The sequence below is a fragment of the Equus quagga genome, chromosome 8, assembly GCF_021613505.1.
Source record: "Equus quagga isolate Etosha38 chromosome 8, UCLA_HA_Equagga_1.0, whole genome shotgun sequence".
Classification (NCBI taxonomy): domain Eukaryota; kingdom Metazoa; phylum Chordata; class Mammalia; order Perissodactyla; family Equidae; genus Equus; species Equus quagga.
In genome coordinates, this window is record NC_060274.1 from 90,593,191 (window position 1) to 90,608,738 (window position 15,548).

The 15,548-nt window shown below is 37.1% G+C and overlaps 1 protein-coding gene across 5 annotated transcripts in view; it reads right to left on the bottom strand.

Annotated features, from left to right (window-relative positions):
• Nucleotides 1–2,529: 2,529 nt before the first annotated feature.
• The window catches only part of MATCAP2 (microtubule associated tyrosine carboxypeptidase 2), a 61,465-nt gene continuing 48,446 nt past the window's right edge, over nt 2,530–15,548 (bottom strand). For 2 of the 5 annotated variants that reach the window (XM_046669825.1, XM_046669821.1), the window contains exons 6-7: nt 14,431–14,528; nt 5,663–11,338 (exon numbers count right to left, since the gene is read on the bottom strand). In XM_046669825.1, coding sequence (XP_046525781.1) covers nt 11,177–11,338; nt 14,431–14,528 — 260 coding nt within the window. In that variant the 3' untranslated portion in view covers nt 5,663–11,176. Of the gene's footprint in view, nt 2,992–5,661; nt 11,339–14,430; nt 14,529–15,548 lie in introns of those variants that run through there. The other 3 variants (XM_046669823.1, XM_046669822.1, XM_046669824.1) reach the window with 3 other exon arrangements.

A 15,548-nucleotide genomic window follows, 5' to 3' on the forward strand; every position in this document is an offset into this window, starting at 1 on the left:
TAAAATACTGAAATCAGGGAGAAGAGCTGAGAGAGAGGTAAAAAGAAGAGCCCATGGTCCCTCTAGTGGACAGTTGTGGAGTGGCACTCAGAAAGTCACTGGAGAACTCTTGCTGGTGCTCAAATAACTCACCAGAAAGAGAATTAGGTCTTTCAACACAAAAAAGTCTTCCTAAATCCAGGAAGGCCAGTTTACCCATAAGATCCAAGCTATTTAATTTCCTTGGAGATAATAAAGTAATTGACTAGGAAAGTGCTGTAAATATGATAGAGATTATTTCAAAAAGGCAAGAAAACCAAGTATCTAGTTTAGATTTATCTAAATTTGAGATATTTACACCATAGGTCATCACAAATTTGCCACTCTTAAGAACTTTGATATACATGATGTTGGGACTTTTTCAGGTTTATCTCATCCCCATGATGGAAAAAAAAAATCTCCAAAGCTCTACAATCTCTTGAAATTATCACCCACTGAAATTCCACCTATTTTTTTAAAGCCCTCATAACTTCATTTACAGAGTTCATATCATAGAATAATCTCCAAGATATATTAAATAGAAAAATCACAATACAGAAAAATATGTGTAGTAATCTGCCATTTGTGCTAAAAATAAAGCAGAGAATTTTTACATATTTGATTGTACATGCACAAAATATCTTTGGAAGGACACAAACACACACACACACACACACACAACTATTGAAGTTGGTTGCCTCGCTTTCCCCCAGCTTTATTGAGATATGATTCACATATAACATTGTTTAAGGTGTACAACATGATGATTTGATACACTTACATATTATGAAATGATTACCACAGTAAGATTAGTTAACACCTCCATTGCCTTGAATAATTACCATTTCCTTTTTGTGGTGAGAATACTTAAAAGATCTACTCTTCTAGCAACTTCCAAGTATATAATGCAGTATTGTTAACTATAATCACCATGCTGCACATTAGATGTTCCAGTAATAACTGGAAGTTTGTACCCTTTGACCAACTTCTCCCCATCTCCCCACCTAGCCTCTGGCAACCATCATTCTACTCTGTTTCTATGAGATCAGCTCTTTTAGATTCCACATAAAGTGATATACAGTATTTGTCTTTTTCTGACTTATTTCATTTAGCATAATGCTGTCCTTCTTTCTCGTGGCTGAATAAGGTCCCTTGTGTGTGTATACGTATACCACATCTTCTTGATCCACACATCTTTTGACCGACACTTAGGTTGTTTCCACATCTTGGCTATTGTGAATGCTGCTGCAGTGAACACAGGAGCGCAGATAGCAATTTGAGATCCTGTTTTCATTTCCTTTGACTATATATCCAGGGATTGCTGGATCATATGGTAGTTCTATTTTTAGTTTTTGAGGAATCTCCATATTGTTTTCCATACTTGCTGTATCGATTTAGATTCCCACCAACAGTGTTCAAGGGGTCCCTTTTCTCCACATCCTCACCAACACTTGTTATCCCTTGTCTTGTTGATAATAACCATTCTAACAGGTTAGAGGTGATATCTCATTGTGGCTTTGATTTCCGTTTCCCTGATGATTAGGGATGTGGGGCATCTTTAAATGTCTATGTTGGTGATTTGTGTCTTCTTTGGAAAAATGTCTATTTAGTTCTTCTGCCCATTTTTAAATCAGATTGTTTCAATTTTTGCTATCAAGTTGTATGAGTTCCTCATATATTTTGGATACTAACCCCTTATCAGATGTAAGATTTCAAATATTTTTTCCCATTCCATAAGTTGCCTTTCCATTTTGTTGATTCTTCTGCTGTGCAGAAGCTTTTTAGTTTGATACAGTCCCACTTAATTATTTTTGCTCTTGTTACTCATACTTTTGGTGTCATATCCAAAAAATTATTGCCAAGACCAGTTTTCCACTACGTTTTCTTCTATGAGTTTTATGGTTTCAAGTCTTGTTTGTCTTTAATCCATTTTCAAGATAATTTTTGTGAGTGGTGTAAGACAGGAGTCCAATTTCATTCTTCTGCATGTGAATATCCAGTTTTCCCAACACCATTTATTGAAGAAACTATCCTTTCCCCATTGGGTATTCTGGGCTCTCAATTTTGTTCCATTGGTCTATGTGTCTATTTTTTTTTTTTTTTTTTAGGAAGACTGGCCCTGAGCTAACATCTGTGCCCATCTTCCTCTACTTTATATGTGGGATGCCTACCACAGCATGGCTTGCCAAATGGTGCCATGTCTGCACCCGGGATCCAAACTGGCAAACCCGGGGCTGCCAAAGCAGAATGTGTGCACTTAACCGCTATGCCACTGGGCTGTCCCCTATGTATCTATTTTTATGCCAGTACCATACCGTTTTATCATAGCTTTGTGGTATAGTTTGAAATCAGAAAGCATGATGCCTCCAGCTTTTTTGTTTTCTCAGGATTGCTTTGGCTATTCAGGATCTTTTGTGGTTCTAAACAAATTTTAGGATTTCTTTTCTATTTCTGTAAAAAATGCCATGGGAATTTTGGTAGGGATTGTATTGAATCTATAGATGGCCTTGGGTAGGATGGACATTTTAATAATATTAATTCTTCTGATTCATGAACACGGGTTATCTTTCCATTTATTTGTTTCATCTTCAATTTCTGTCATAAAAGTCTTGTACTTTTAAGTATATAGATCTCCTTGGCTAAGGAGACACACCACACTCTATTAATGTGGTGTCTTACATTTATTGATTTGTGTATGTTGAACCAGTCTTGCATCCCAGGGATTAATGCCACTTGGTCATGGTGTATAATCCTTTTAATATTCTGATGCATTAGGTTTGCTAATATTTTGTTGAGAATTTTTGCATCTATATTAATCAGGGATATTGGCCCGTAGTTTTCTCTTCTAGCAGTGTCTGTGTCTGGTTTTCATATCAGAGTAATGCTGGCCTCCTAGAATGACTTTGGGAGTGTCCCTCCTCTTCAACTTTTTGGAAGAGTTTGAGAAGGAGTGGCATTAATTCTTCTTCAAATCTTTGGTAGAAAAAGAGAGAAGGCTCAAATAAATAAAATTATAAATGAAAGAGGATAAATTACAACAGATACCACAGAAACACAAAAGATTATGAGAATATTATGAAAAACTATATGCCAGCAAACTGGATGATCTAGAAGAAATAGATAAATTCTTAGACTCTTACAACTTCCCAAGACTGAATCAAGAAGAAATAGGGAATCTGAATAGACCAATCACAAGTAAAGAGATTGAAACAGTTATCAAAAACCTCCCCAAAAATAAAAGTCCAGGACCAGACGGCTTCTCAGGAGAATTCTACCAAACATTCAAAGAAGATTTATTACCCATTTTTCTCAAACTATTCCAAAAAATCAAGGAAGAGGGAAATATTCCTAACACATTCTATGAGGCCAACATCACCCTGATACCAAAGCCAGATAAGGACAACACAAAGAAGGAAAATTACAGGCCAATATCACTGATGCACATAGATGCCAAAATCCTGAACGAAATATTGGCAAACCGAATACAGCAATACATTAAAAAGATCATACACCATGATCAAGTGGGATTCATACCAGGGACACAAGGATGGTTCAACATCTGCAAATCAATCAAGGTGATACAGCACATTAACAAAATGAGGAACAAAACCACATGATAATCTCCATAGATGCAGAGAAAGCATTTGAAAAGATCCAAGATCCACTCATGATAAAAACTGTCAATAACATGGATATAGAAGGAAAGCACTTCAACATGATAAAGGCCATATATGACAAACCCACAACCAACATCATACTCAATGGGGAAAAACTGATGTCACAATTTACCTCTTTTTATATTGTGTATTCATCAATAAATAATTGTAGCTGTAGTTATTTTTAATACTCTTGCCCTGGGCCGGCCCAGTGGCCCAGCGGTTAAGTTTGCACGGTCTGCTTCAGTGGCCTGGGGTTTACCAGTTCAGATCCTGGGTGCAGACCTCTGCACCACTTCTCAAGCCATGCTGTGGCAGGTGTCTCACATATAAAGTAGAGGAAGATGGGCATGGATGTTAGCTCAGGGCCAGTCTTCCTCAGCAAAAAGAGGAGGACTGGCAGTAGATATTAGCTCAGGGCTAATCTTCCTCAAAAAAATATATAAATACATAAAATAAAAAATGTTAGAAATGTTAAAATACCCTTTAACCTTTATACTAGGTTATGTGATTAACACACCACCATATTACAATATTGGAGTATTCTGAATTTGGCTATATACTTACCTTTACCAATGTGTTGCTAATTACTATCCTTTCATTTCAGCTTGAAGAACTCCTTTCAGTACTTTTTTTTAAACTAAACTGTAATTCCAGATACAATTCCCTTATCAGATATATGATTTGCAAAGATTTTCTCCCATTTTTCTGTGGGTTGTCTCTTCATTTTCTTGATGGTATCCTTTGAAAGCACAAGAGTATTTAATTTTAAAGATGTCCAGTCTATTTTTTCTTTTGTGGCTTGTGATTTTGGTTCTAAGGTATGTTACTAGAGGGAAATAGCAACATGTGCAGAATTGTTTACGTAATAGTAATCTATCATTGTAAAAAAAACATGGAGGATGAGGAGAAGAATGTGTATTTGTATTTGCTTGTGTATGTGTAAATCGTAAGTTATACATATAAGCAGCTGAAAATAGTAGTTATCTTCGGTGGGGAAAACTGTATGAACAGCAGTCACGGGTGGGAAGGAGACTTCACTGTTTACTTTTTAATTTCATTTTTCAATATGAAGTTTTAAAATTTTGAAAATACAATGATTAAGGGCAAACCTAGGATTCTGCTAACACTCATACTAAGTACACTAAACATGGCCTCAAAAAGGCAAGAAAAATTTATTTTGAAGACAATACGTGTATATGGCAGAAAAATTTCAAATAATACAAAAGAGTATGCAGTAAAAATGAGTCTCTTTCTCATTCCTGACCCTTAGTCTTTCAGATGTCACCATTCTTACCAGTCTCTTGTGTAGCCTACGAGAGATATTCTGCGACTATACAAGTATGTGTGTATGTGCACATACGCTTACCACCTCTCTTTAAAGAAAAAAACAACAAAATAAATAGACTATAAACACTGTCTTGCAACATATTTTTCACTTAACAATAGATCTTGGACATTGTTTAAAATGATGTAGAATTGTTCTACAATGATGAAGTATTGATGTAGCATCAATACTCATAGATCTACTTAATTTTTAAAGAGGCTATATAGTTTTAATATATATCTTGTAACTGGTTCCTTGTTAATGAATTTTAATGTTGTTTCTACTTTCTTCTTGCTACAATGTTGCAGTGAAGATCCTTGAACATATATCTTTGCACACATATATATATAAATTCCTGATGTGGAATTGTTGGGTCAAAGGATATATGCTCTTAACGTTTTCATGTTTTCTCACAAAGCTCTAGAATCAACTTATCAAAAATATCCTTTTGGGATCGCTGATTGGATACATTTCCTGTAAGGCAGATCTAGTGGTGATGAACTCCCTCAGCCTTTGTTTATCTGGGAAAGTTTTTATCTGTCTTTCCATTTCTGAGGGACAACTTTGCCAGACAGAGTATTCTTGCTTGGCAGTTTTTTTCCTTCAGCTCTTTAAACATATCATCCCACTCTCTCCTGGCTCATGACGTTTCTGCTGAGAAATCTGCTGGTAACAGTATGGGGGTTCCCTTGTACATTACCAGCTTTTCTCTTGCTGCTTTTGAGATTCTCTGTCTTGGACTTTTGATAGTTTTATTATAATGTGTCTTGGAGAAGATCTCTTTGAGTTTGTTTGGTGACCTTTGAACTTCATGAACTTGGATATCCAAATTTCTCCTCATATTTGGGAAGCTCTAAGCCATTATTTCTTAAATAACCTTTCTACTCCCTTCTCCTTCTCTTCTCCTTCTGGGACTCCAATAATTTGCAATTTGTTTCTTTTGATGGTATCCCATAGATCATGTAGGCTTTCCTAACTCTTTTTCATTCTTTTTTCTCCTCTGACTGGACAATTTCAAAGCTCCTATCTTCTAATTCACAGATTCTTTCTTCTGCTTAATCCATTCTGATGTCTGCTGTTGATGCTATTGTATTTTTCATTTCATTCATTGCATTCTTCTACTCCAGAATCTGTTTGGTCCTTTTTAATGATTTCTCTTTGTTAAACTGCTTATTTTGTTCATGTATTATTTTTCTGATTTCGTTGAATTGTCTCTGTGTATTCTTGTAGCTCACTGAGCTTCCTTAAATGGCTACTTTGAATTCTTTATTGGGTAAATCACAGATCTCCATGTCTTTGGGATCAGTTACTGGAAGATTATTGTAACCCTTTGGTGCTGTCATGTTTCCTTGACTCACGTTCCTTGAAGTTTTGCATTGTTGTCTTTGTATCTGAAGAAGCAGTCACCTCCTCCGGTCTTTACTGACCTTGGAAGAGAAATACCTTTGGTCAGCCCTGCTAGAGATTCTGAGGTTTTCTCAGACCATCTATGGATATGCCTGCTCCACACTTCTTGCTCCCTCTTGTGGCAGAATTCTTAAGCTTGTATGCCTTCTCTTAATTCTGCAATGCACAAGGCTGGGTGCTGACAGCTCTCCTTTTGCTTTCCAAAGGGTGGAGCTAAAGCTTAAGTTTGTGTTCTCTCCTGGCCTACAGATTTGGGCTGGCACTTTGCTTGTGCTCCCTAGCCATCAGCCAAAGCTTGTTCTCGATGCTGTAGGGAACACACACAGGGAGCCAGCCTCTGGGTGAGAGGGTGTGTGGATGAGGCACATGGAGCACTGGGGCTTCTGTGGGCCAGTCAGGGTCAGGGAGATGCATGGGTAAGGCGTCCCCAATGGCTCACGGGCCAGCTTCTTAATGGAGACTGTGATGCAGTTCGTAGGCTCTGTGTCCCTTTAATGCCCTCCAAGTCTATCTGCTGCTCTCCCAGATTCTTCCTGCCCCCTTGTCATGCAGCTCATGATTCAGTACTCTAGATAGGCCTAGAGAGAAATAGGCCTCTTTGGCAGCATCCTGAACAGCTGGTGAAGCTGGGCTTCACTCACTCACTCTCACTTTCCCCCAGAGGAGAAATCACAAGCTGAGAACCTCTCTTTCGGCCCTGAGATGAGCTGCCTTGGGGGAGGGGTGATGAGGGTAAAGTCAAACAGTTCCTCTTCAATGCGTCTAAACTCAATACTTTCTTGCTCCAACGGTGTGCTGAACTTCTCCACTGGACCTAGACTTCCTTAAAGGCTCTCTTGTTCATGGGTGATTGTCTAAGATAGTGTTTTCCAGGGGGTTCCAGGCTACAGCTGACAGGGGCTGGAGCTGGTTTGTGGAACACTACAGGGTCCAACCTAAGCTTGTATGCCTCTTACCCAATGCATGGGTGGGCAAAATTCCTCCTGGGTCACTTGGAGGAGGGTGCTGGACCCCAAAGCTCCCACAAAGGCATTTCTGTCTGTGGATGGACACTAAATTGTTGTTGTTGTTGTTGGGGTGGGGGGAAGCACAAATGAGGGACATCTTATTTAGCCATGTTGCTGACATCAGTTCTGAAGTTGGTTGTCTTTAGTGACGATAGCTGGATGGCTGAGAAGAAATGAATTTTCAGTAGTCTCTTCTCAGTGGTCAAACTGCTGTTTTTGCTTTTCCCTCTTTCCCTAGGTGCAATTCCTTTTAATTCTGAAGGGTAGAAGGTCAACATCAAGGTGTTGGCAGGTTTGGTTTCTCCTGAGGGATATAAAGGAAGGATCTGTACCAGGCCTCTCTCCTTGGATTGTAGATGGCTGCCATCTTGCTTCCTCTTCACATGGTCCTCCCTCTGTGTACTTGAAAGTCCACGTTTTCCTAAAGTTCTTCCATAGCTACCTGACAAACACTGCTATTTCATATTATTTCATATGACATTAACTCCTTTAGCTATTGGAATCAGAGTGAAAAAAATAGATCATAGCCAGCTGACAAGGCTTTCACAAATGCAGTAAAGGTTTGAATTCAAAGACCAAGATGCTTAAGGATAAAGCATTGGCTCCTTTGGGTACCTGCGGGAGGTCCAGGTCCCAAGGGAGCGAGATCTCCAGGCCTCTGATGACCCAAGCAGCCGTATTCATGGTCCTTCCCCTGGGCTAAAGTTTCTCAGGTTCCAAAAACAAGCCTGGCAAATAGCAGTAATAAAATACTGTGAACACTCACCACTTTGCAAGTGATCTTTCTCTCTGTGCTTCAAATACATGAGCAGGCCCACTTACTACAGTTTACGTTCTTTTGGTAGCACTTTTTGGATATGGGAGCAGCCATGCTGTAACCTGGTTCTGTGCCCTCTTCCTCAGTGGACTATGAAGAGTTCTTGTCTTCCTCATCAGAGGTCTCTGGCACTCAGCACAGATCCTGCTCCTCGATAGGTGCTGCATACAAGTTTACTCAATGAACAGGGTAGTAAATTAAGACAAACTTATCCCTCTCTCCATTTCCCTTCTCCCTACACCCCATGAGAGTATAACCTGAACTAATTAGAGGAAAGCTGGACTGTGACAAATGTAATATTTCTCTATAAACAAGGACACTAGAAGACAAACATGATCGAAGATCCTTTCAATAATTACCACACAATAAAAAGCCAGAAATACCACAATAAAAATATAATTAGATTTTCAAAAAACAGAAGTTTGCATGCACATATATCCACATACTTCACTTGAGAGCCTCAGTGCTATTTATTTCTATTATGGCTAGACACAAAATACCCAAAGATATACAAAACAAACAATACAAACTTTAAATACTTTTAAAAAGGTGAAAACATACAGAAATGAAGACTATGGATTTATGTTTGCAGACAATTTTACTGTGACTCTCATCTGGTATGAAAACCTAACAGTTTATCAGAATCTGTAATTGATACAGCTGTATATTAGAATTACAGTGAATAAAACTGATGAAATCCTAATCATCAATAGCCTATGGCAAAGAACTGTTATACTTAAAATTAATACAATCCTTAACTATTCTCCTAAGTACTGCTTTTATAATTTTCTAATTATTAAAGCTTTTATTTTAGGGAACAAAACTGACTTTAACGCTATTTCAGGAAAGAGAATAAACATTAATTAAATCTTCAACCCCAACTTTTAAAGCTTAGAGCTCTTTAGCATTTCTGCTAATCTGAAACTATTTTTGGTTCACTGCTAAGTTTTACAATATCTTAAAGACAATCAATGTGACTTAAGAATAGTGCTCATGCTTTTTTGTCTTTATACCAAAGCAGTAAGGCAAGAAATATTTCCTTTTTCAAATCAGATAAAGAGAGAATATCTATCCATTTTAAAATTCAGGAACTAGAACCAATGCAAATAATCCTAACAATAAGAAATTAAGGCCACTGTGATTTTCCTTTGTATTTAAACCATAACGTACGATTAGCAGTGTTATTGTCCACAAATGAATTTATAAGCATTTGGGCTTAAATCACAGGACATAAATATTGCCATTTCTGCCTATACTTCAATTTCAGTTAATAAGACACTGTTTTCACAATCACCTTTGATAAGTTTGAAGATGAAATCAGAAAACACTACACAAAGCTGAAACTGGATGACTCTGCTACAAAGAAATAATGCTTGCGGGGTCAAGAGTGGTTTTCTGGTATCCGGTTAGTGCTGGAGGACTACGCCCCAGGCCTGCACAGAGATGTGCAGGCCACACTCCAGCCAGCATGGCACATGTGTGGGTGCCTTCAATGCTCCAAAGGGCCTGGCCTGCTACTGTCACAGGCAGGATGCATGGCTCTGCAAGAACGGCCAGGCACCAGTTAGAGTCCATCTTGCTTGCTGCAACATTCTTCTTTGAGGCAAGCCCTTCTAGATATGTGAAAGAGAAAAATCACAAAACCTAGCCTGCAAAAGATTTCCTAAAATCATTTCCTAGCATAAATGTGGACCAGGATTTGCAGTATATATCTACTAGTGTTAGCACCATATTTAAGCCGGAATCGAGGTAAAGATAAACTCTTAGATAGCTTTGGGTAGAAATTATTTTGAATGTGGTGTTTACATCAGTATTCTTTCTGATCATTAAAATAAGTTGTTTAAAGAATTATTTGATCCCAAGTATATATGTCCAAGCATATACTGAAATTGATAAATTACAAAGCTAGGTGAGTAAGTTTTTTGCAGGAGAAATGTAGCAAAACAGAACTCTCATTTTTGAAATTCAAATGTCATTACTGGGTTGATGAAATCAAAGATTTTGATAAAATACACTGAGCCAATATCACAAGGCCAGTTTATCAAATGGCAATGCCAAGAAATTCCATTTTTCAGAGCAGGGTCAAGTTTATTGTAAATGCTACCCAGTCAACCTCCAGCTCCCACATAAACTAGATCAGTCTATTTGTTCCTTGTTCACTGTGCCACTTAATTAAAGGTGAGTAGCTTCTCTCTTCCCTAGATATTTTAATCTATGTAGGCCAACCTCTCTGAAACTTGTAGTTATCATTTATATAAAGGAATGGAGAGGAAAAGACTCCAAAACTTGGTTAAAATTTTGAAGAAGTACAATATGTTTCAGCAAATGAAAACAGAGTTTAGTTAAAGAATAACTGGACAAAATGAGGTAATTCTCTAACTTAGTTCCTATAAATTGATAAGATGAAACAAAAATGTGTAAAACAAAGAACTAATGAAAACTTTTCAAATTGCTTTTCTCCTCCCTTTAACATATATTTTACTTAACATATAAGAGAAATAAGAAATCTTAGATATAGCTCACTTATTGGAGGCATAACAAAACTGATTTTTCAAAGGAGAATAATTATCATTATTTATCAAATAAAATATAACTTTGGAGTGTGAACAACCTTGGAATTCAGTCTCTAGTCAGAGTGGATCTTGGTGCTTAGGCAGAAGTTTATCACTCAATTTGACCAAGATTCTTCAAAAACATTCAAAGTATTTCATCTATTTTCGTCAGATGAAAATTGGAGTAACTTTCCCTTGCAGGCTATAGAAACATTTTAGGGAAACAGTTTTAAGGTTTGTACTTAAGCTAAAAATTCAGCTGAAAACTGCAGATCATTCTTCAGAAAACGCATGTAAACAGCCATTCTCCTTTTATAAATCTGCTCGTGCTAACTGCACCTAATGGGTAATATATAAGAGGTATAGCATAGCTATGTTTGCAAGAATGCTAGTTAATATATAAGATCTTTCAGTTCCCTGTCAGTCAGTTCATTCACTTCCATGATCTTCTCTAAGTGTTCCATGTATCGGTCATGGTCCTGCAGAAAGTGAGGGACCCTCATGTTTTCAATTACTGCCAATCCTTTTAAACGATCCACATCTTCATAAGAGACCTGAAAAATGGAAGATGGGTTAACTTTTAAATGTAATTACCAGTTACATTTCTTCCTTGGGTCTTAGGTGGACCTTTAAGAACGCAGACTGTTTTTCAAATTACTTTAATACCTGCAAAATAACAAAAATCAGTGGCTTCCTTTCCTTTGCTGTGTTAAATAAGAATGTATTTATCTGCCCCCTCACATCACAATCATATTTTAAAAGATCACAAGTCAATATTTGATTTAACACTCTATCTTGGAACTACTCAGTTTGTCTAGAACTTGCCCAACTAAACTTAATACACGTGGGTGAGAGACTCTACACCTAAAGAAATCTCCTGACCAAATTTAAATAAAAGAATCAAGAAAACAGCTGGGCTATAAATACATATTATTAAATTAGGAAAATCAGCACAATTATATATTGGATTCCTATTTCTATTTAATTTGAGAACTATAATGATCTGTGTTTTATGTTAAATTCTCTTACTTGTATTCTGAATTTTTGAAAATACTTTTTAAAATTTCACATATCTTTGATTCACTTGTATAAGAAGCCAATCTCTTACAACTATTTATATTAAATTTAGGGGTGAAACTTTTTAAGTTCTATAAATTATCTTTGCAACTTTAAATTCCAAAACATGGCTGGCTTTAAATACTATTGTCTACTGATCAACACTCTGCCTAGTTCAGTAGGAAGGCTTTAAATAAAGAAATCATGTTCATATTGTATCTGCACTTTATTAAGTTTTATTTATTTTTTTAGTGATTATTATTAAAATTATTTTACTTTATTAAGTATTTACACCACTAGCATAATGAAAATAGGTTTCTTGTTGATATTGGTGTGCTTTTGTAATTCTTAAACCATTCTGAATTTTTATAAGAGACAATGAATAAATATATTGAATTTGGGAAACAGGGTTCTCATTTTAAGAGAAGGGAGATACACATATGGAATGGGAAGGGAACTGTGAAAGAACCCTGTGGTGTCTGATTTGAATGAGAGGCCCTATGATTTAAAACAAATATGCACAATTTGCTCACTGAAAAGGTCTGGAAGCAACAGCACCCAATAACAGTGAGCATACCTAGTGCTCAGATCTTGTTTTCTAAATACAGTCATACCTCAGAGATACTGCAGGTTTGGTTCCAGACCACTGCAATAAAGCAAATACTGCAATAAAGCAAGTCACAAGAACTTTTTGGTTTCCCAGTGCATATAAAAGTTATGTTTACACTATACTGTAGTGTATTAAGTGTGCAATAACGTCTAAAAAAAGTACATACCTTAATTAAAAAATACTTTACTGCTAAAAAATGCTAACCATCATCTGAGCCTTCAGTGAGTTGTAATCCTTTTTGTTGGTGGAAGGTCTTGTAAAAAATGCAGTATTTGAGAAGCGCAATAAAACGAAGCACAATAAAAAAGGGAGGCCTTGTATCACTTCCCACTAAAGGAACCAAGGCTTCCATGGAGAAATATCTAATCTCAGATATGGGTAGGAAAAGTATAAGATGAGCCCAGATATCTTACCTTGCCAGAAAACATGTTTTAAAGACACAGGAGCAACCATTGAAAGGGCTGAATAAAAAAGAGTAAGTCCATGATAATACTACAAAAAAGGGGAGTGAAATGTTACAGAACTCAAACATCTCTATTGTGCTACCACCAGTGTAGTAACTGATTTGGACAAAGATCATCAATGGATGTTAAAACCATTCCTAGAAAGGTTGTTACGGACAGTACATTCATAGGTATCACCGGCAGATTACTAACACAATAGGGGAAAGGTACCTTTACAATGGAGAGACCTGGCAGCAACTACCTTAGCCAGGTGATGAAAAACAGCATCACCGATAATGGGACAAAATGACCTTATGTGCTTTCTTTTTTTTTTTTTTTAAAGATTTTATTTTTTCCTTTTTCTCCCCAAAGCCCCCCGGTACATAGTTGTGTATTCTTCGTTGTGGGTTCTTCTAGTTGTGGCATGTGGGACGCTGCCTCAGCGTGGTCTGATGAGCAGTGTCATGTCCGCGCCCAGGATTCGAACCAACGAAACACTGGGCCGCCTGCAGCGGAGCGCAGGGACTTAACCACTCGGCCACAGGGCCAGCCCCGACCTTATGTGCTTTCTAATACAATGCAATGGGAAATACACAACTCACTTATGTAGTATTCTTGGCAAAAGTGTTTAATCTGAATCTAATTACAAGGAAACAATCTGGTAATCCAGATCGTAGGAATTCTCAAGAAAAGTGTCCTGGACTCTTAAAAACGTCATGAAAAACAAAAAGACTGGGGCGAGGGGAACTATTATAAAGAGATTAAACATTACAACCAAATTCAAGGCATGAATCTTGACTGGATCCTGGGTCACAAAAAAGAACTACAAAGGACATTTTGGGGACAATCTGGGAAATATGAAGTGGACTGTTTCTTAGATATTACATTGAATCAATGATAAATTTCTTTTTTTTTTTTTGAGGAAGATTAGCCCTGAGCTAACAATTGCTGCCAACCCTCCTCTTTTTACTGAGGAAGACCGGCCCTGAGCTAACATGTGTGGGCATCTTCCTCTATTTTATATGTGGGACACCTGCCACAGCATGGCTTGATATGTGGTGCGTAGCTCTGTGCTCAGGTTCTGAACCGGCAAATTCCAAGCTGCTGCAGTGGAGCATGTGAACTTACCTGCTACACCATTGGGTCAGCCCCAATGATAAATTTCTAAGAAAATCATATAGTTATGTCAGAGAATATTCTTATTCTTGTGAGATACATGCTGAACTATTAAGGATGGAATTTTATAGCTGCAAGTTTATTTTAAAATGCTTTAGAAAAAGATGTAAAAATAAAATTATATAATATATTCCCAAATTTCCTGTTCCCTTCCTTATCTCTTATTGTGCACAAAGAAATTTTGCAATTTGGTTCTGTGACAGAACCATGGCTCTTCCCTTTTGCTATCACATAAAGGAAACTTTACTCCAACAACAAAGTAAAAACATTTTGAACCTGAGTCGTATTCAATCATAAAATCGAGCTGGAGGAAACATCAGTCTGGTGCATTTGGGGACCACGTGCCATCGGTTTCACTCACCTTCCCCAGGGCAGTCAGTAGATGAAAGTCAATGGTCTCTCTGTATCGGAGGATTTGCAGGATGCCATCCAAGTACACCTGGTCTTTACTGAAACACCCTAGAGGAATCAAAATAGTGTTTTCTTCCTGATGTTTAAAAAAACTTCTAAGTAATTAGACACTAACCCATTCCCCCTTTACTGTAGGAATCATTCCTGTATCAAAAAATTTGTCATTTTCCACATTTATTTTTATTTAACTATCCTCATAACATAAAAAATGTAAGGTCTTGGGAAGTACCAGGATAGTGTGCAGACTAGTAGCTTCCCTGGAAGAATTTCTTCTCTCTAGATCCCCACTCTCCATAATTAAAATAGCATTTTTTCCTAATTATAAAGAAAACAGTAGTAATTAAGATATTTGATTCACACTCACCCGCACCATTTGCTCACAGCCTTAACCTCCACGAGGCAGCGAAGGCATGTGGGTGGGGAGGGTGGTGGGGCACAGCTGCAGAGCAGCTAAGTCTCAAGGAGGGCAATGTGGGGGGGCATGGGATTTCAGAAACTCCTGGTTTTTTAAAAAAAATAATCCCCACTACCCGACTAAAAATGACCATAGGTGATTTCTGATACTATTTCTCCCTATGAAAATAAGAATTAGAACTGGGTTTTAAAGAATATGGAGGTTTATAAATAGGAAAAAATATGAAAAGACATGAAAACTAAGAACAACTCATGAGATTGCAGCATAGTTAAAAAATGGTGTTCTACCATGACATAACTTGCATAAATTTTTTAAAGTTTGCTCTAATAAATGGACAAAAATTCTACCATACGGAAAGTCATTTATTAAGAAATTATTAACTTTGTTAGATATGCTAATAGCATGGGGATTATGAAAAAAATTGTCCTTATCAGAGATGCATACTAAAAGTATTTATGGGTAAAACGACATGATGTCTGAAACTGGCTTTAAAATACCATACGAAAACAGGAACTTGGGAGAATAGATGAGCCACAGTTAAAAATGTTGATTATTAAGATTGGGTAATGTTTAATGAGAGTTCAGCATATTAATCATTCTTTTGTATACATTTGAAATTTTCAATAATAAGTTTTTCTAAAAAAGTAAGTGAG